A 20,810-nucleotide genomic window follows, 5' to 3' on the forward strand; every position below is an offset into this window, starting at 1 on the left:
CATATTATTTACCACAATCTTTTACACAAAATTTTTATTTTCATATAAATATTAACAAGTATGCAATAATATCTAAACCGATATGTTTTAACATCCACCGTATTATCTTTCGTTATAATTTCAATAGTATAACCCTCAAGTAGAAAAAATACGAAATTGTGCATCTGTTTTCTTTTTTCCTATACACCATATTTCACCCAATTTTACAACAACAATCCATCTCCTTTCCTCTTCTTTCTCCTCCCTCTCTTCCCTTCTCCCCTCTTTCTCTCTACTTCCCTCCTTCCTTCTCTTTTTCCCTCTACTTCCCTCTCTCCCTCTCTCCTTCTCCTCTCCCCTCTGTATTTCCCCTTTCTCTTCTTCTCCACTTCCCTGTCCTTCCCTTTCTACTCTTGTCCTCCCCTCCTTTCCCCTCTCTACCCTTACTCTTTCTCCCCTCCTCTCCTACTCTCTTCCATTCCACTCCATTTCCCTCTCTCTTTTTGTTGTTGTATATAATATTCCCAATACCTACAGGATATGGTGTATTTTCAAATTAATATCTCTTTCAACTATAACTATACAACTTCTTAAAGTTACATTCAAAAATAAAAGAAGCAGACTTAATTACTTAAACATGTGTTATTGATAATAATAATTATTATTATTATAATATAATATTGATTAATCTTCATATTAATAATTTTACACACATAATCATATATATATATATATATGCAACTACAATATTATTCTTTCAATACTAACATCACTTCATTGATCAAACAGCATACCATCTGAATACCAGTTTCTTACATCCTAACATTTCAAGCTTACCACCATTTTCATTCTTTGTGTCTATTTTTCATGTTTCTTTTCCTAACTTATTTGACTTTGTGATACATTGCTTCACACCCTTCAATTCTAAACTTCTACTAATATTTTCCCCCCTCCACATTATTATATTCAAGGACATGATACTCTGTTTTGTTATTCATATTCTCATTATTTAACTCTTCCTCTCTGTATATTTTAAAGTTTATTAATACACATAAATATATCTACTTTCACATTACCTACACAATAGTCATATTTTATACACATTTAATAATACACATCATTCAACCTCTCATTTCCAATTAATGAATTCTCATTCATAATTTTCCAGTTTCATATCTATTTATGGTAATGTTTATCCTAATATTTATTTATATTAAATACCAACTAATTGTCCAGCCTATATCATTCTAATATTAATACAATTATTAACATATAATCATGACATATCTATAACTCTTTTTCTCTCCTTAACCATTATCTCTTATCCACATCCCCTCCTTTAATCCTACCTTTTTCTTTGACTTGTCTCCCCTGTTTTCCTTTTAAGTCTTCTATTCCATCTACATCAAAGTTTATTTTCTGAATCCATAATTTAATTTTTTCTCCTTGGCCCGTCTTTTCCCACGGTTTAATTTGAAAGCTTTCTGCTCTAAATCCTATCATTTCCCCTCCAAACCTCTTCCCGTTCCTCCCATTTCTTTTTAAAATCTTTTAAAATGTTTCCCCCGTTTTAATCCCTCAATCCTTATTAATTTTAATAGTGTCTCCTCTTTGTTATCTTCTTTTTGTTGGTTTCTCAGTTCTAATTCCCCTTCTGTTCCAGCTGATCATTCCATTCTTTCCTTCTTGTCCTGGTCTTTGCTCCTTGTCTCTTGTATACAATTTTCCGGTCTTCAATCTATACGATCAAATACTTCCACCATGTCCTTGTGTTGTTCCAGGATAAGGTTCTTAATGTCCTTAATGTCCTTAATCATTAACTCCATTCCATTTGAGTCTTCACAATCGTCAGTTCAAACCAAACCTCCAAGTCAAATTTAAATGTCTCATCAATGTTCAATCAAATCAGTTAGTTACTTCAGGGATCCTCCACTCCTCAAGTTGTTTTTGTATATACAATAGTATTTAGGGGTCCCCAGACACAAATTCTTTTTTTAATATTCCAGTCTCCAGTGGTTAGAAGGTAAATATGTATAGTTCAACAGTTATTTCTCCTCATTTGAATATTTACTCCCAAATTGCAAAAATTCACTGTCATCAGCAGATGGCGCTCTTTACTTCACTCTGCTGCCGCTCTGCTTTTATTTTGACTCTGCTGCCGCTCTGCGTTTATTTTGACAAGTCAAATTTTTTTCTCTTGCTTAATTTAACTTATAACTCTGTTACTTATGGCAAATTATTTGAAGAAAAGGTATGTTTATAGTCCCAGCATCTTAATATGCCTTCTTAATATCACGCCTTTTGTTCTGGGGATTCCATTTCCAACTTAATTTTTTTTAAACAAATATTTACTCCTTTAAATTTCCTTTGCTTCATCACCCCTACAGGGTGGCTATGGCTTCAATATGAAGCCCCCAACAGGGAGAGCTCGGAACGGACCCATGGAGGTCGTGGATATGGTTTCCAAAGGCACCGGAAGTTCAACCAGAAGCTGGAGATAATTTTCCATGATCCTACCTAACACCATTTCCATTTATCCTGGTACCTTTATCTTAACTTGCCACATCTTTCTCTGACTCACTTGTTTCATAGATAAAAATTATTACATTTTATATTAAATATCTTTATTCTCCAACAATTATTATAACCACTGAGCCTAATGACACACTTTGTTATTATAATTTTGCATCCAATCTCTTTTTTTCTCTGGATTGCTGAATAGGAACACATTATCCCTATGAGCTTTCAACACCAAGACTTTATTGTGGGTCAAATTAGCAAATGACCACCAATGAGACAGTCATAAATAATAATTTATAACCAAGATTTGATCAACTGTTTGATCTTCATGCTCTTATATATTTATAAGCTTTCATTTAGTTGATCGCTGCCAAACTCATCTTCTAAAACTCGTGTCTTGGCTGGTTCAAAGTGAAGTAATTTGGACAATATTGATGGACTCAAAGCATTTTGCTTCACATATATTTTGGCATTAAAACTAGCATTCTAAAAGGTAATCTGTATGCAACAACTCTCAATTGCCAGAAGACATGAAGTCATAATACTAGTGCTCTAATTGTAATAACCTCCTTGAACATTTATTCTATTTTCTATATTTTCACTACACTTAAACTTTTCTTGCTCTGATTTAGTCATTAGTGTTCCTCCAATACCACAGTCAGTAAATGTTATTTACTGTCTATTGTTACAGGTTTTTGAAGGTAGAGGCAAATTTTAGAATTTTTTTAAAAAATTGCTTTTATTTGAGGGCTACACGATCTGGTAGATAATGAGGGTGGGATTTTTCAGCATTTTTCCAACTTTTGTTCCTATTGTTAAGTTTCATGTATACAATAAGCCAATGCCATTGAATTTCAGTAGAAGAAATCTGAGAAGACTCAAAGGTGCTTTTTCAAGAGGCAACTGGACTTTCTCTCCAAGTAGCCTCAACAACTCTCTAAAAGAATGCAAATAACCAGTTGTCTGCAAGGAGCATAAATCCTTCCATTCCCCACCATCCAGTCAGAGCTGAAGAAGCTGCTGGATGAGAAGCAAAACGGCTTCAAAGAAAAAGAAGACAGTCCAGATGCCTCTTGAAAAAGCACCTTTGGAACATCTGGATGACTGAGAATCTCCATAGACAAACCTGAGAAGAGTTCTGAAGTCACAATTTAAGTTATTTTCTTGTCTATTCAATTATCAAATTTCTAGGCTTATTCCAATTTCAATTCCAATTCCAAAATGACTCTTGGCTGCTCACCATGGATTAGCAAATTAACAGAATGACCAAGCCAATTCTTCTACCATAAAGCAAATGAAAAAAAGACTATTTTACATAAGTTTAAAGACACATTACATCTATTTTATTCTTTCCCATTGTTTGTAAGTTTACTTGGCTCTTTTGCTATCTGTTCCATATCATATTTTTAAATGCAAATCTGAGAAAAAAAATCTAAATTAATGAGTAAGGATTTCATATTCCTCAAATAATAAAACAATAGCAGTGGGTGACTCTGTATATTCCATGCTTCATTTAAAACTTCCTTAAACCATTTCATAGTAACAAATTTGTATACAGAAATGTAGATACATATAAGAATATTTTGGAGCTAAGTGAAACTATTTAAACATATAATCAAATAGCTCAAGTGTTTAGAACAGTTTCTTTTTACTTTCTAATTTTTTAGAGTTGCATAAGTACACATTGTTTCCAACAAAAATTCATAAATGTAATAACTACTAAAAACAACAACCAGATTTTTTTGGTAAACAACTTTGGTAAATTGTTTATGTTCCAAAGTAATTAATTAAAAGTAATTAAAAGATAGGAAAATACCAGTGATGACAGGTTTTCTTTTTCTTTCTTCATTTCTTCACGAACTGCTTCTCGCTCTCCAGCTCTCTTATCTAGCTGAAGCACTAATTCTTTTTCAAGGCGATCTTTCTGTCTCTCCATTTCATTTTTAAGCTGTTCACATTGAATTAAAGCCTGTGGAGATGAGGAAGACCACTCTAATATTTGTAGAACCAAATTAGATATTCTTTTAATATAAGGCAAGTTAGTTAAACTTTGGAGAAAAATGAAATTAAAAATTCATTTAAATTTAAGTATGTTCTCATTAATATATAAAGATTCATACTGTATATAAATTTATATTATATTATATAAATTTATAACTATACAATATACTTTCAACAGCCACAAAACAATGTGTTGCTCATAAGTGAATGTTGAAAGAATAGATTACTGCTACTTTCAAAGAACTTTAATTTAGTGGTAATACTTGATGTGTCTGTCCTAAATACGTATTAACATTTCACCATAAATATTTTGATTTCACATTTTGAAGTATATATCATACAATGAAAATGAATAAAGGTGCATATATTTGCATACAATGTGAATGTGCTTACTTTATCTCATCTTTTCATCACATTTTTCAAGCATATATTTTGTTCCAGTCTGAGACCAAATTTGCTAAATTACTCAATTTAAATGTTATTTTCTTATGTGATATTAGTATTTTAAATCAAACCTTATTAGATAGGCAGTTATTTCTTGGGTCTTGTTTGAAACATAATCAGGCTTAAAAGAAAGTAAATATACTCTTGTTGTTTGACCATAAAGTCTCTACAAAATATTGCTTTCATTTAATCATTAATTTGTCATTAAGAGACCTTACAGCCATTACTTTTTTCTATTTTGATTTTGCAAGACTTAATCTGTAAAAATATTTTTAATATTATTAATGTATTTTCTACACTTTTATCCCAATTTTCCTCCAGGAGCAAAAGGTGACATACAACGCATGCTTTTCTCCAATTTTTCCCCTACAACAACAACCCTGTGTGATAAGTTAAGGTGACAGAGAAAGAGTGTGCTGAGGTGATGAAATTTCCTGAGAGTGAAACAGAATCTTGCTTTCCTTATCCCCAGTCAAACACCTTAGCAAGTATGCTACTCCGGTTTTCAGATTTACAGCTTCAGTGCAAGCTTTTAAACCTACATGGCCATTCAGTAGCTTTTCAATAATTACACTTTATTTTTTTTTATTGATATTAAAACAAGAAATTTGATAGGTAAATTGGTGAGTAACAAAATTGCCACCTTAAAAACATATATTTCTATATATTTTTTTGTTTGTTTTTTAACCATCTGTCATCTACATATACTAACTGAATATAAATTATCCTAGGTCTAGTGATTCTAGTTTACACAAATATGCAGGGTCAACTCTGAAAATGAAGAATACATGCATAAGCACTCTGCTTACACAGGTGCAGTGCTGACCCAAACAACATTCTCTGCATGTGGCATCTTCAGCAATTCTTGTTAAAGTGACAGGAATAAGAAATGTTATTTTACAGAACATTGTAAAATACTACAAACAAAACCTCTGGTTTGCTACCATTGGGTACCTCCTGAAATTATTGAAGTTAATGAATGATATTGTCATATCACTATTCCTAGAACTGAAGCTAACTGGATTCTTTCAGAGTATACTTGAATTCCATTTGCACAATACTGTTTGATCCCTTACAAAAATAATGTTTGCTTCCAATACAAATTTCTTTCAACTATATGCAATATACTAATACCACAGCAGATGGCGCTAGTTACCAAGGTAATAAATCAATCTAAAGCATGAGATGTCTAAAATAAGCTTTTTAACTTACATTAGAAAAGCTCTTCAATATTGTTTACTAAAAGTATAACTCCCACTAAATTCTTGAAACTGAGGAGAGAGAAAATTCATTTCTAAATGAACAGGCAATAATAAAAAAATGCAGCTATTCCAACTCTTCCTCTTTCTGACAAACCATAAATAGGAGAGGGAATAGGGAAAAGAGTATCTGAGACCAAGCTCATGCTATTCAAATTAGCAGCCTGTCAGCGTTCCAGAAAAACCCCAACTCCAAGTAAAGACGCGGAAGCAAACATTTTCCAAAGTCCTCTTTACTAGAATAGGCAAATTGGCACATCTGGGGAAACCCGAATCTGAAAAGCCCAGGTTTTCCTTCAGCAAATAAAACTCCCAAAACCATCCCCTTTTCCACCCAGTCGGTTACATGCTCCAATCAACATCTGTTCCATCCCGAACCAGCCCCCTGACCACTCCTTCTCCAGATGCTGGATCGCTCTGACCTTGACCTACAGGAAGAATGTTATTATGTCTACTAACCCCCTCTCCTACTTTCCCACACGTGAGAAGGTGGCAGCATTGGAGCTTCCGGCCTAATATGGCTTCCAAAGCTGACACAGCCATTAGGCTGTATGAATACAGGTAGTCTTTGACTTGTGACCACAATTGGGACCAGAATTTCTATTGCTTAAGTGAGGTATTCGTTAAGTGAGTCTGATTTTACAGCCTTTTTTGCCATAGTTGTTAAGCGAATCACTGCAGTTGTTAAGCGAATTGTGCAGTCATTAAGCAAATCCAGCTTTCCCCATTGACTTTGCATATCAAAAGTTGGCTGGGAAAGTCACATTAGGACAGAGTCCATTAAATCTAGCATTCAAAGCCTAAAGTAGTCAAGCAAGATGCCTCTCAAAGGCACATAAACAAGGCATTACTTTCAGAATTCTTGCATATTTTAAATGGTAGATACAATTTCAGATACCTAAACTATTGTGTCTTTGCACAATTTTACCTTTGTTTTTTCCAAATTAGCTTCTTCACTCATGTGTACTGCTTGTTTCACTTGTTCATAAGCGCTGCACTCCCTCTGTTGCATTTCATTTAAATTTATTCTTATTGTAGAAAGTGCTGCCATTAACTCATCTCTCTCTCTTAAACAACAAGAGAAAAGAAAGAAAAGATCAATATATTAGACAGGTAGGAGATACTTTAGGGAGATAAAGAGCAACATCAACATTTAGTAACATTTATAAGTTATTATATAGAAAGCAATCATATTAGATTTATGCCAGTTTTTTTAAAAAAGATAGGCAGAGTCTGCCACATCTTTACACATTAAGCTGTAAATTAGCAATGATTCTACAAGTAGTAGTTTAGATTTCAGATCAGGAAGGGATAATCTCGGCATAACTATAGCTCCCTTCCCAAGAACTTTCCCCCTACAATTCCTGCTGAAACTAATATGGCAGTGATGGCAAACCTTTTTGGCATCAAGTGCCCAAACTGTAACGTCCATGCACCGGAGCCCCAAAAACTCAAAGACCAGCTGGCCAGTGCGTATGTGCATGACAGCCAGCTGGTCTTTGAGTTTCCGGGGCTCTACCACGCATGCGTTCCAGTTTGGGCACTCGGTACCGAAAAGGTTCGCAATCCTAGAAGGTTGCTACTCCCATGCCCATCAAAACCAAACAGAAAAAAATTGGCCAGAAAAAATATAGTTCTATTATTTTCAATGATTTTATGGCATGATCAGAAAGCTTCCTGTAAATCTGCAGAATTTCATAAGACTAAATAGCAGCCCCCAAGTCTTCAAATATTACCTAGAATAAGAAGGAATAAACAATACATATATGCAGTTTCCAATCTGGGTCAGTCACCAGGACCAGAGGTTTAGTCTTCTGAGTTTTCGGACTTGTGCTGGAGCACCTCTTCAAGGAACTTCTCTCTACCAGAATGTATGCTTTGGGCTATTCTATGCATCTTATTTATATGGTGACTTTTTGGCTGCAGTTTCCTAGGGCAGATCCTCATTCAGTTGGTAAATTCCTATTGTTTATTTCTCAATTACCTTTTTTGTAACCAATGATTTCCATTTTTAAATTACATATAAAGAGCATTTGTAAAGTATGGGTTGGATACATTTAATGTACAAAAAAGACAAACGGAATTATTTATATTTACTTGTTGGCTTCATTTGCTCTGTTGGGAATGTAGATAAGTATTGAGTCTTTTAGGCTCTTAGCAACTAGAAGGGCTGTATGAAAACTTCTTGTTCTGTTAAAGGAAAATGGAAGCCATGTGTGAAATGGAGCTAAGGGACTCATTAAAACCCATTCCACAATCAAATAAAGCACTTGGTTAGGAATCTATGGTAGGTGGCTGCTGAGCAGGAAGATACTCTAAGAGGAATAATGCTGTTGTAAAGCTTCCTTACATTGCAATGGGTCTTCATAGTCAATTGCACTAAAATCACTGATGTTCATGAAATTATGTTACAATTGTTATACTCTGTGGGTTTTTTAAAAAAAATTCAGAACTATCCATCTACTTACTTGGTTAGTCTTTCAATGGTTTGCATATGGACATTTGAATGAGTCTGGGAAAGAACCGCTTCATGCTGTGCACAATTTAAGCAGAGACCACCAGGCCTATTAGAATTATTCGCTGCATTGATCAAATGCTGATGTTTTAATCTTCCGCTCAGCTCTTCACAGTTTTTTTGTGACTCTGATAACGCTTTCCTGCAACAATAGCAACATAAAAGAATTATAAACAGCAGACAAGGTCGGAGTACAATAATGACTGGAAAGCAACTGGAACAACTTTTTTCTTACTGCTTTAAGCTTTCTATAAGACCACAGCTTTCTGCCACATTAAAGAACAACCAGCTTATCACCACATAAACCTTTCATGGATCACAATCCACATCGTATGTATAAAATATTTCCTGAGTAAAGATTACCATATGTCACGGCTGGGGAAAGGGAAGAAAGCATGGTGAAACAAGAAATGAGAGGCAAAAATGAATAGTGACAAATAAAAGAGCATCACTCCATTATGAAACAGGTATTTTTAAATTTAAAAGCTGGATAATGTGTATCTATAGCATGATAAGAAAGCTTGATCTCTGTTTTAAGAGTTAGAAATTTTGTGTGCGTGTTTTTAATGAAATGAATTGAATGATAGTGACTTAAATAGTTTGTATATTTGCCTATTTGCCCACTTCAGATCTTGGTAGGAAACGACTGAAACAGGTCTGAATAATCCACTTTCATACATTCATCAACTGCACACCAGCCTCCTTTTCAACAACCTTTTCTAAAAAGGGAGGGTTAGAGACAGGGTGATAGTTAACTAAAATTATTAGTTCCAAGGATGGCGTCTTAGGAGAGGGTGCAGGAAGTATTGCCCCTTCCTTAAATAGGCCAACAACCACAACATGGACCTAAAGTCATTTTTATTTGTTTTATGGATGTTTTTGCTGTTTTAATGGTTTTTTTTTTTACATTGTTTTGATTGTTTTATAATTTTAGAATTATAAGTCACCTAGAATCATGGATGAGTTGGGCAGCTGTAGAAGTTAATTGAATGAATGAATGAATGAATGAATGAATGAATGAATGAATGAATTTTACTGTGCAATCATAAAATAACCATGCTGCAAAATAGAAAGACACAAATCTTTCACCTTACAAAAAACTAATATTTTTAAAAATACTATTTTAGGCACCAGAGGGACATGGATGAACTGAAACAAGCATTTTCCCGTTCTGAAAGTTTTATCTGTATAAAATGGCAGTATGGTTGTAATGTTAGGGATTTTTTCCCCTCTAGATACTGATTGATGCTTTGCAATAACTTAGCAATCTTACCAGGAAAGCAACAAACATATATCCAATTACAGAATCCAACTGCAGAAACAGATTCATTATTAAACTATAAGGCATATGTCTAAAACTTTTTAAGAGCAGAGAATAAAATAATGATGATTTATTTCTACTGACTTATGGACAGAGATAATGAGGCAAAATGAGACAATTCTATTGAGACATCACGCTTCAATCTAAAAATACATAAACTTTTTTTTACCGTAAAGACTGTATCTGAGCTTCAAACACTTCAGTCTTTTCTTCATGAAGATATTTTAGTTTCTCCTTTAAAATAAAATTAATACCTATCATTTGTTCGGTTATAAATAAGGCATAGTCAGGACTGCCAGGGCATCAGCAAAATTTTAGCAATCTGTCTGTCTTCTAGCATTAAAGTTATAAAGGCTATCTGACTCCATCATGCTCTGGATATCAAACCAGTACTAGCTGAAAATATAAATTAATTAAATTACACAGCAACCACTCTGCCCGCCTAAGAATAGTCATATACTAACTCATTTTCATCATCATCATTAGGTCCTGTGCAAAGCATATTGGGAAGCATTTTCCAGAGATTTCAATCATCCACAGCATTGACTAATTCATTTTAACTAAGCATTATTAACTATTGGGTATTTTCTATTAAATTTGCTATCTAAGTATTATTGATTAGAAATGCTGGGAACTGAAATAAGGTTGTTATACATCACATAGAACTGTAAAATACAGATCCACTGAGTTAAGTTTTAAATATCAAATCGTTTAGGGATTTAGGTTATCATTTTTTGTAAATTTCTAATATTTAAATTACAAACTTTTTCTTAACCATTTTTAGACAGAAAATTAAACTTTAACATTCAAAGGCAAAATATATCATTAAAGACATACTTCAGTGTAACGTTATTTGGTAAATGGTTATTTTAAATTATCCACACTTTGTTGTTTCTGCAATGTTGACAATTATTATTCTGCAGCAGGAATATGTGCAGGAATACAGAGCACTGATTGCATCATGTATAATATTCTGATGCATCCTCTCTCGTGATTTTGTTTTTGTTTAAGTTTAATTGTTTTAAATGATTTTTGTAAAATGATTTTAATTGCTGGTTTTATTGTACATCTCCCAGAGTCACTTTTGTGAGATGGGCAGCCATAGAAATTTGATAGACAAATAAAATAACTTGGATTCAATATTTTTACTTATTGTCTTGACTTACAACCTACTTGAACATTACTATTATTAAAATTAGAAATATAAAATAAATGCAGAACAAAAATGCAGCATAGAATAAACTGCAGCAAAACTGCAAAATTTAAAATACGTTTAACTTGAGTTCTGCTGAATATCTTTTTTAAAACATGTTAAAATAAAGAGAGTTTCCAACTATTCCTGGAAGAGTATTTTTGTTTAGTCATCATCTTAGAAAATAGCAATATCCTGAAGGAAAAATGACTGACTGACTGACTGACTGAGTCAGTGTAAATGACTGAAAAGAAATTGGGCTCACAGACAGTTAGATTCCAGGCTGTATAAGATTTTAGAACTGAACAACAAAGATCAGGGGGAAAAAATGGTAACCTGCTACCTGCCCACTGCCTGGAAGCGGTGTGGGTTTGGATGGGGAGGAACAGGCTTAGACTCAACCCTTCCAAGACTGAGTGGCTGTGGATGCCGGCATCCCGGGATCTGGAGGTTCCAACCTTAATGATCGGAGATGAAACCCTTGCTCCCTCCGATAGGGTCCGCAACTTGGGTGTCTTCCTGGATTCTCGGCTGTCTTTAGATGACCATCTGACGGCCGTAACCAGGGGGGCCTTCGCACAGGTCCGTCTTGTGCACTAGTTGCGCCCGTTCCTAGACCGGGATGCCCTCGCCACGGTCACTCACACCCTTGTTACCTCTAGGTTGGACTACTGTAACACCCTCTACATGGGGCTGCCCTTGGGATGTGTCCGGAGGCTTCAGCTAGTCCAAAATGCAGCCGCGCGGGTGGTTACGGGGGCGTCTAGATACTCCCGTGTAACACCTCTCCTGCGTGAGCTGCACTGGCTACCGGTAGCACTCCGGATACGTTTCAAGGTGCTGGTGCTCACCTATAAAGCTCTTCATGGCTTAGGCCCGGGGTACTTGCAGGACTATCTCCAGCCGTTCTCCCATTGTCCTGTGCGCTCTCACAGAGTCGGCCTCCTCAGGGTGCCGTCGGCCAAACAATGTCGGCTGACGACCCCCAGGGGGAGGGCGTTCTCTGTGGGAGCCCCAACCCTCTGGAATGGATTGCCCACTGAGCTCAGGACAGCCCCCAACCTTCTTTCCTTCCGTCGCGAGCTTAAGACGTGGCTCTTCCGCCAATTAAACTGATCCGTTTGGGGGTACACTGGTATAATTTTAAATTGTTTTTTTAATTGGGTTACTACTTTTAATTTTGTATTGTATTGTGATTTGTATTGAAGTTGTCATTTTGTAAGCCGCCTTGAGTCCCTAGGGAGAAAGGCGGCATATAAATTGCAATAAATAAATAAATAAATAAATAAATAAATAAATAAATAAATAAATAAATAAATAAATAAATAAATAAATAAATAAATAAATAAATAAATTATTTTAGGTGACATAAAAGTGTTTCATTAGTTTCTCATCAGCAGCTCTATTTTGAACTGTACTTTCTGGTCATACAATATATTTCATTAAACCAATCTAAATTAATTTAGTTGATTAAATGTTTACACTTTCAACATAAAAGTAGAGCATTTTACCCAAATGATAAATTGTTAATGCTAAAATAATCAACATTTTAAAAATACTGACCAATTCCTGTTGCCACTTTTCCAATTCCAGTGGAGGTGCCTTGGCTTGCTCAATGACATGGTAAGATGCTTTAGCAGCTCCACAAATATGAGAATGATCACCATTTATACCACCAGATTTTGAGAGAAGGGTCTGAAACATATATCAACAATGAACGTGCATGTTAAATGTATATACATAGCACACACATTAAAGATATACTATAGGTTTATATGATGTTTGTTATTGATCTTCTTATATTTATTCATAACAAGCTCAATAACTAATGATAATGATATAACTTTATATGTTATATTATTAATATAACAAATTATCAAACTATTTCCACAAGTTATTCCTTCTATTACAACATCATCTCTGCACCATTTCCAGAACTTTCCTAAGAGCTTTACAAGAGAGTTTTAGTTTTGATAAAGAGATCAGGACAGAAAAACAATGTCGCACAAATGAAATTCTGCTGATAAAATGAGTGGAAGCAACATTAATTGTTACCATATGAAGCCATTAAAATATGTAATTAAACAAAACTCGTTATTTATTGATTTATGATGACTAAATTTATTTCTATTTTCAGTGTATTCCGTTCTACAAGACGAGACATATATTTAGTGATAAACTAAACCTATCTGTATGTCCTTCATGTTTAGAAACTTAAGGGCAGAAGGCTTTGCCAGAATCAACGAATGGAGCGCCAATGGAGGAAGACAAAGAATGAATCCAACTGAGTAAGAACCTCTTGTCAGACCTATGTCATGACAATAAAGGTGGCAAAATGTTGCTATTTCTCCATATTTATTGCATCTTCTGATATCAGCCAGCAGCCCTATTTAGAGTAACCCGCTTCATATTCAGGACAGGCTGGGCCTCAGGTTCATCTGCAGGACCATGATAAGAAATATTCATGCAATCTTGCAGACAACGTCATTCAGATTTACTTGGAGTTGGACACTGATTGGGCAAGTCCAACCCAGTTGTAATATTATCTAAACCAGTGGTTCTCAACCTTCCTAATGCCACGACCCATTAATACAGTTCCTCATGTTGTGGTGACCCCCAACCAGGGGGGTCTGTGGGCGTGGCTTATTTTGTGGGTGTGGCTTGGAGGTCATGTGACTGGGTGGGCATGGCTAGCTGGTCATATGACCGGGTGGCCATGGCTATGTGTATAGGGACTACTCAGAGGGCTGAAAAAAATCATTTCTGACAGATCCTCGCACTTTTGACTGGTCCTCACACTTATGACCATCTTCACATTTATGCCCATGCAGCATTCTTAACAACCGTGTCACTCATTTCACAACTGCTTCTCTTCACCATGGTGACAAGCTAGGGCAAAAACGTAAAATGTGAGGACAGTCGTAAGTTCGAGGACTGGTCAAAAGTGCGAGGACCAGTCAGAAATAACTTTTTCAGCCCTCTGAGTAGTCCATATGCATAAAAGGATACAGCAATAGAGAGGGATGAAGGAAGGGAAGGGAAATTAGAGTAGGAGGGAGGGTAAGAGAGGGAGGAAGAGAGGAGGAGAAGGAGAAAGGAAAAGAAAGTAGGGAGGAGAAGAAGAGGGGGAGGAAGAGAAAGTAAGAAGGAAAGAAAAGAGAGAGGTGGTAGGTTTGAGGAGAAAGATTGCTGTACAATAAAAAAGATGAAAGGGAAGAAAGCCAACCCCAAACAAATATAAAGATATTAAGATAAAGAATGAATTGTTAAACTTTAAAGAATAAAAGAGAACAAATATGAATAAATAACAATAATTAGAAACACACATACAAACATACAATGTATTTTCTTTGAACAGAGTATTTGGCCGGTTCACAAATTTAAACAGTGTTTAGTCATTTCAATTAAATTTACAATTTCTGTATTTCCTTTTTGCCATATTTATTCCTCATCTATTTTTGTAAAAAAACAATATTACCCTTCATCCTCATCTCTAATCTTAATCAAATTCAATTTTCCCTTCTATTCTATATTATACCCCTTCCCATTGTCATCTATTTTTATATCCATCCTCACATTGGTTAATTATGTAATATTATAGTTGTTTAATATAAATTCAACATTTTAATATAAATCAATTAGTTATATAACTACCTTTTTTGTATATTAATCAATATGAACATGAATATTCCAATTATTTCTATGCAATCCAATTTCTTACAAATCAATTAATTATATTTACCAATAATAATAAACCAAATAATTTCCCCCATATATTCCTCCAAACCACAACTTAACCATTTCTGCTTTCAGAAATATACAATTAATACTATCTCAATTATTATAATTCCCTAGTTAAATAGAGCTTTTTTTCTTTTGTGTTTTAAAATCTTGTACTCTCCTCTTTTTCCCTAAATTTCCCATTGTTTGCACCTACCTTTTTTGGTGAGGAAAAAGAAAAGGAATCTGCCTGACTAATTTTCCAACCTTGCAGCAACAGCAAAGCAGTTTCAGTTTTGTTTTTCAGCATAGCTAGGGGAAAAAAAATCTGCTCCAGGACTCTTTGCAAGGAAGCAGCAGAGCCCTGAGCAAAACAGCTGAAACAAATCAGCTGAGAGTCGGGAGCCGATCTAATCAAGGGCTAATTAGCCTATGCTGAAACTCCGCGGGCCAATAAAATTACAAAAAAACACCAAACCATTTGTTAAATTGCTGGCTCGCCCACCACTATTTATTGGCAATAAATAGTGGTGCGGAGGGGCGGGGCAAGCCAGCAATTTAACAAACGGTTCCGGCAGAATCCCACCACTGGCTATAGGGCGGCCCTTTGAAGCCCCGCGACAAGAATTTAAACAGTTTTTTTTCCTCTAGCCATCAGCTGGGACTCAGGAGGCAGCAATAGATTGGGGGTGGGCGGGGTAAGCGAACGGCCGGCGATCCAACAGAGCAGAGAGTGAGGGTGAGTGAAGGCATGGGGGGGGTGAGAGAGGGCTTTGGCGACCCCTGTGAAATGGCCGTTCGACCCCCAAAGGGGTCGCGACCCCCAGGTTGAGAACCGCTGATCTAAACTGAGCTTGATTCTGTTAGGTCTGAGGATGTGGTTAAAGTCCTTCTGTCTGTTAGTTTAGCCATCTTTATGTTAGATCCTGGCCCCTCGTTCAAACAGAAACTAGATAGCCCTTCATCCAAAATACTTCAACAGATCTTGCCCAAAGCAAGGGTATGGATTACTGAGGTTCCTTCAAGTTATTATGATTTTATAAAAATACAAAATATTAAATTATGCAAATTGTGTACTATGCTATGTGCAATACAGATCTATCTCTCTGTTTATATATCTGGTAACATAAGCTGCATATATGTGACATATTTTGATGCATTATTACATTTCCTACAGATTTCTTATTAAATAAAATTTTAAGACTACATTTTTATTTATATTTGACATTTTAAATTCCATAGAACTCACTGAGGCATTGATGACAGTTTGCTCTCTCAAGATCCGTTCTGTTTCCATTTTCAGATCATTTTGTAGTTTCTCATTTTCAACTACAACAACTTGTATACGTGCTTTCAATTCAGATATTTCTTCCTAGAAAGTTAAATAATTATTAATGTAATTATTTAAAAATGGAATCAATCCTCTTCACAAACATAATGACAGTAGTGTAATTAACATTCAATTTTGCATAAAATCTTACATCAATGGAAGCATAGCTAAATTTAGTGACATATCAAACAACAGAAAAGGATTTCTTGCAAGTTCTAGCATGCTTGAAATAATATGCTACTGGAATACAAAATTCATTTAACAACTGTCTCACTTAGCAACAGAAATGTTGGGCTCAATTGTGGCTATAAGTCAAGGACTATCTATAATTTTTTGTTATTTATTGTTCAAATTCTCATGTTTTTAATATGGTATTACAGTAGAGACAGTTATTTCCTATTTCAGGTACATCTAAAGCTGTTGGCTAAAATAAACTTTTCACCAATAAAAATAAAATGAAATGCTTTCTTTTCTATTACTAAAAATTATCTCTGTTTTGAATATAATATACAGAATTGTGGGGTTAAAACTTCAAATGTTAATGGCAGATGAATAAAGCTGCCTTGAAAGAACAGGTACGATACCTTGCAAAACTTGACTTCAGCTTCTAAATGATTAATATATTGAGACTGATCATTAATGATGGGAACAAGTTCAGAAAGGGCAGGCAAACTGTGATCAGTAGCTTTGGATGTTCTCTAGAGGAAATAAAAGGCAACAACACCAGAATTACATGTTTCAGATAAAATTCTTTCCAAACTCTTTCATATTAGAATAGCATTTTAACGTAGAATAATTTACATTAAGAAATCTATCAAATGGGTTCCCTTCAGTAATGGGATGCTGATTGCTCAGAAGGAATAGGAGGCCATTTCAAAGTAGATTGAGGTCTTCCTGAGTGGACGGATATAGGAAAAGGATGAAAGAAAGCTTGAGGAAGCAAATCCTGACTTTCTGCTACAAATGTCTGTTAGCAGAAGATTCCTATTTTCCACTCAAAGAAAGCCTCTAAAGCAGATAGAATGTAAACACTGCTGCTTTGTATTTTTTTTTAAATTTTAATTAAGCATTCAATGTTCGTGTACTTCATGTACCTGCATATGCACTGTACTTTTACAATTAAGCATGATAGATAAAAGTTGATTTATTTTAGTTTATTACCTGATATATATCATGTTTAATCCAAACAGAGGTACATATGCATGTGCAGACAATGCACAAGCATTAATATGTATGTAAGATGGAATAAATATTTATCAAAGGACTCTTGGACTACTCTTTGTTGATAGACTGAACTATTTGAGTTGATAACAAACTGGGCTTTCTGCTAAACATCTTGGGACCAACTATTGAAAAACCATCTTGATGTCGATTTCTGTGAATACATCCATCCCAACTTCTAATCTCCTTTTTTTTAAATCTAATTTAAATCTATTTTTTCTCAACTGGAATACTAAACTGCCATCAAAAAAGAATCAGGGCATATTTATGGTGGTCTTCATGTTTTCAGATGGCCTCCCTAAGATGTTTGCTCGCTTATTTATTTATTTTTATTTTTTTAATTATTTATTTATATTCAGTCAGTCAGTCAGTCAGTCAGTCAGTCAGTCATTCAACTTATGCCTCACCAAAATCCAGCAACCCTCAGATACTTTAAAACAGACATGGTATAGTTAAAATGACACAATTAAATTAAAACCCTTCCAACTAAACGAACAAATTTAAACATTAAAACAGTAACATTTTTTTATTTGCAAACTGCCCAGAGTCAGATGTAGAAATCTGACAAATAAATACAGTAATACATGCATAAACAACTTCTCAAAAGTGGGGCTTTGAGTAGTTTCTCAGACTAATCAGTCAGCCAATTCAGTTGGAGAGTAGATACCCTGTAGCTACCCAGATGCTGAGCCATAAAGAGCTTTATAAGTCAAGTCCATTATTTCTTGAAAGCAATCAGTGCACAGGCTTCAGAATTGGTATTACATACACGCAGCACATAGGCTGATGAATGTTGCTATAGTTCCTGAGCAGTCTTTAAGAACTACTCCATGCAAAGTGTGTTGCAGTAGTTCAACCAGATGGTAATGAAAGGATGACTTGTATAACTAATTTCTACTGCATCATATAAATTGCAATTGGTCCACCAGCTGAAGCCAGGCAAAAGCTCCTCTAGGCATGCGTCCATCTGCTCTTTGACCAAGAACTTATTTTGTGTGTGTGTGTGTGTGTGTGTGTGTGTGTGTGTGTGTGCAGATCAAACCTTAAACTGCCAAAATTAGGCCACCTTTTTGGCTTTATCATTAGCCAGAAACAAATCACTTTCAGTGCATTCTACTGGTAATATTCGACAGACCAACAAATGGGCGGGGCTCTTTATCTTTCCACATTCACACAGCATCTGGTTATCCGCTAGCAACCCCCATTTCAGCATATTGGTTTTACACTTAGGCACTCCCACCCCGAAACCTATTCAATGTCCTCCAAGTGACACAGAGGAGATCAGATTGTGGGATTATTCCTTATGCCATTAATTCTTTCCTTCATTTCTAATTCATTTTTGTTCCTGTGTCTTCAAGAATATTTGTTTTTGCCATAAAACTCTTCCTAGATCTAAATTGACAGGTTTGGGGCATGTATCCATTCAAAGAATGCTGATCTTTCTCTTGTTTTGGTTCTCTCGGCATCTGCTGCTAGTTGTCTCCTAATCCTAGGTGGAGGAATACCAGCAACAGTGGTTCCATCTTACTTAGATTCAACTTCAGCCTACTCCGTTCTATCTTACAGCCTCCAAGCCCAGAATAGGGCAGTGACAGCATACTATATCCTCTACAGCTGATGATTTAAAGTTAGTTATAATTGGAGTATAGATAATACCACACCTTAAACTAACGTATCCCCACTTTTAACATCATATGATGTTAAAAGAGCAGGAGAGAAAGGACTGATCTGCACAGCAACGGACATTCCAGGGACTACTGGATGATCCCTCACCTTCTACTACCTCAGACTAAAAACCATCCACTTAGGAAGAAAAAGCTACTACACAATGGGGTCTCCAATGGTCCAATAAGATACCATGATTAAAAGGTCATGTTTATGATCTTTATTCATTTTAATCAAAAGGCCTACCAGTTTCTTTTAAAAAAGCATATCCTTTGCATTTTGGATATATAAGCTATTCAAATATATTACAACTGTAAAATAACCAAACATATATGGTATATAAAAGAATAATATGGATCCAGAATACTAAACCTATTTAAAGAAACAATGAAATGGCACTAATTTCAATGTTTGCAAAAACCGGAAAAATATAATTGGGAGGGATCGTAGCTATTTTCCCTCAGAACAAATAGCCATACTGATCATCGAAAGAAAGAAATGTGACATTAAACTATCCTGACAGTTTATTTATTTATTTATTAAATTTATTTGCCACCCATCTCGCCACAAGGTGACTCTGGGCAGCTTACATTAATAATAATATTAAGAGTACATTAAAAGTGGTAAAACTATAACAATAAGAATACAAAATAATTAAAAGAATACAAAATTATAATTAAAAGATGGGAGGGGATGAAGCAAGATGAGTAGAGGGGCAGATGGGATCTACTATTAGTCCATCAATCACCTCCAAAATGGTACTCTCCCCCTTTGGAACTCCAGGCCAATTGACAGAGCCAGGTTTTCCAGGTCAAGATAGCGGGACCAATCTCAACCCAGGGGCAAGATGTTCCAAAGGGCTGAGACCACAGCAAAGCTCTTCTCCTTGACCCCGCCAGCTGGAATTCCTTGACTGATAGAATCTGTGGCATGTCTCCTCTGCCAATATGAGTGGGACAAGTCTATCCCATGGATGAGATGGTTCCTCAAGCAACCTGGATCATACCATGTAGGGCTTTATAGGTAATAACCAACACCTTAAATTGCACCTGCAGTCAGTGTAGGTCGCAGACAGAGGTGTAACATGGACCACTTTGGGGGGCCCAAATACTGCATTGCATTCATCACCAGTTGAAGCAGCTGATGATGCTACCTAGTTTGGGTAATGAAATGGCTACAAGAAAACAATCAAACTCAGAGAGCACCAAATACCCCTCATTTCAACTGTGAGCTACAAATATTCTCTATCAGTATTGTGACATGTTTTCATCAGAGTTTCATCTTTATATATTTTATTTTGCTATCAAGATACCATTCTCTACATTAAATCAAGGGCTCAGAAGGCATGATATGGGTTTCCCCTCTGGATTGAAGGACTACAAAGGGGGATGGGAGATAGAAGCAAGCATTTTCTGTGATGGCCCCAGTGCTATGGGATATGCTATCCTTTGAAATTCCTAGAATCCCCACATTCCTATCATTTTGAAAGACCTGGCTCTTTACCAGGGCATTAGGAATGTTTGTTTGTTTGTTCTGAAGTGTTTTAATGAGATGTTTCAAGTTTAACTTTATGATTTATGTTGCAAGGCTTTTATATACTTTTAAGTTGCCCAGAATCTTGGAACCAGGCAAATTATAAATTT

The 20,810-nt window shown here is 35.4% G+C and overlaps 1 protein-coding gene across 1 annotated transcript in view; it reads right to left on the reverse strand.

Moving 5' to 3' along the window:
- The window catches only part of SDCCAG8 (SHH signaling and ciliogenesis regulator SDCCAG8), a 114,980-nt gene that overhangs the window by 86,076 nt on the left and 8,094 nt on the right, over positions 1-20,810 (reverse strand). Inside the window, exons 4-10 of the mRNA XM_070950574.1 lie at positions 16,866-16,979; positions 16,201-16,323; positions 12,795-12,926; positions 10,209-10,273; positions 8,672-8,860; positions 7,132-7,270; positions 4,316-4,468 (exon numbers count right to left, since the gene is read on the reverse strand). Of these exons, the coding sequence (XP_070806675.1) occupies positions 4,316-4,468; positions 7,132-7,270; positions 8,672-8,860; positions 10,209-10,273; positions 12,795-12,926; positions 16,201-16,323; positions 16,866-16,979 (915 nt within the window). The remainder of the gene's footprint in view (positions 1-4,315; positions 4,469-7,131; positions 7,271-8,671; positions 8,861-10,208; positions 10,274-12,794; positions 12,927-16,200; positions 16,324-16,865; positions 16,980-20,810) is intronic.

The sequence above is a fragment of the Pituophis catenifer genome, unplaced genomic scaffold (genome assembly GCF_029215685.1).
Source record: "Pituophis catenifer annectens isolate HBS135680 unplaced genomic scaffold, rPitCat1.0.hap2 SCAF_1, whole genome shotgun sequence".
Classification (NCBI taxonomy): Eukaryota; Metazoa; Chordata; class Lepidosauria; order Squamata; family Colubridae; genus Pituophis; species Pituophis catenifer.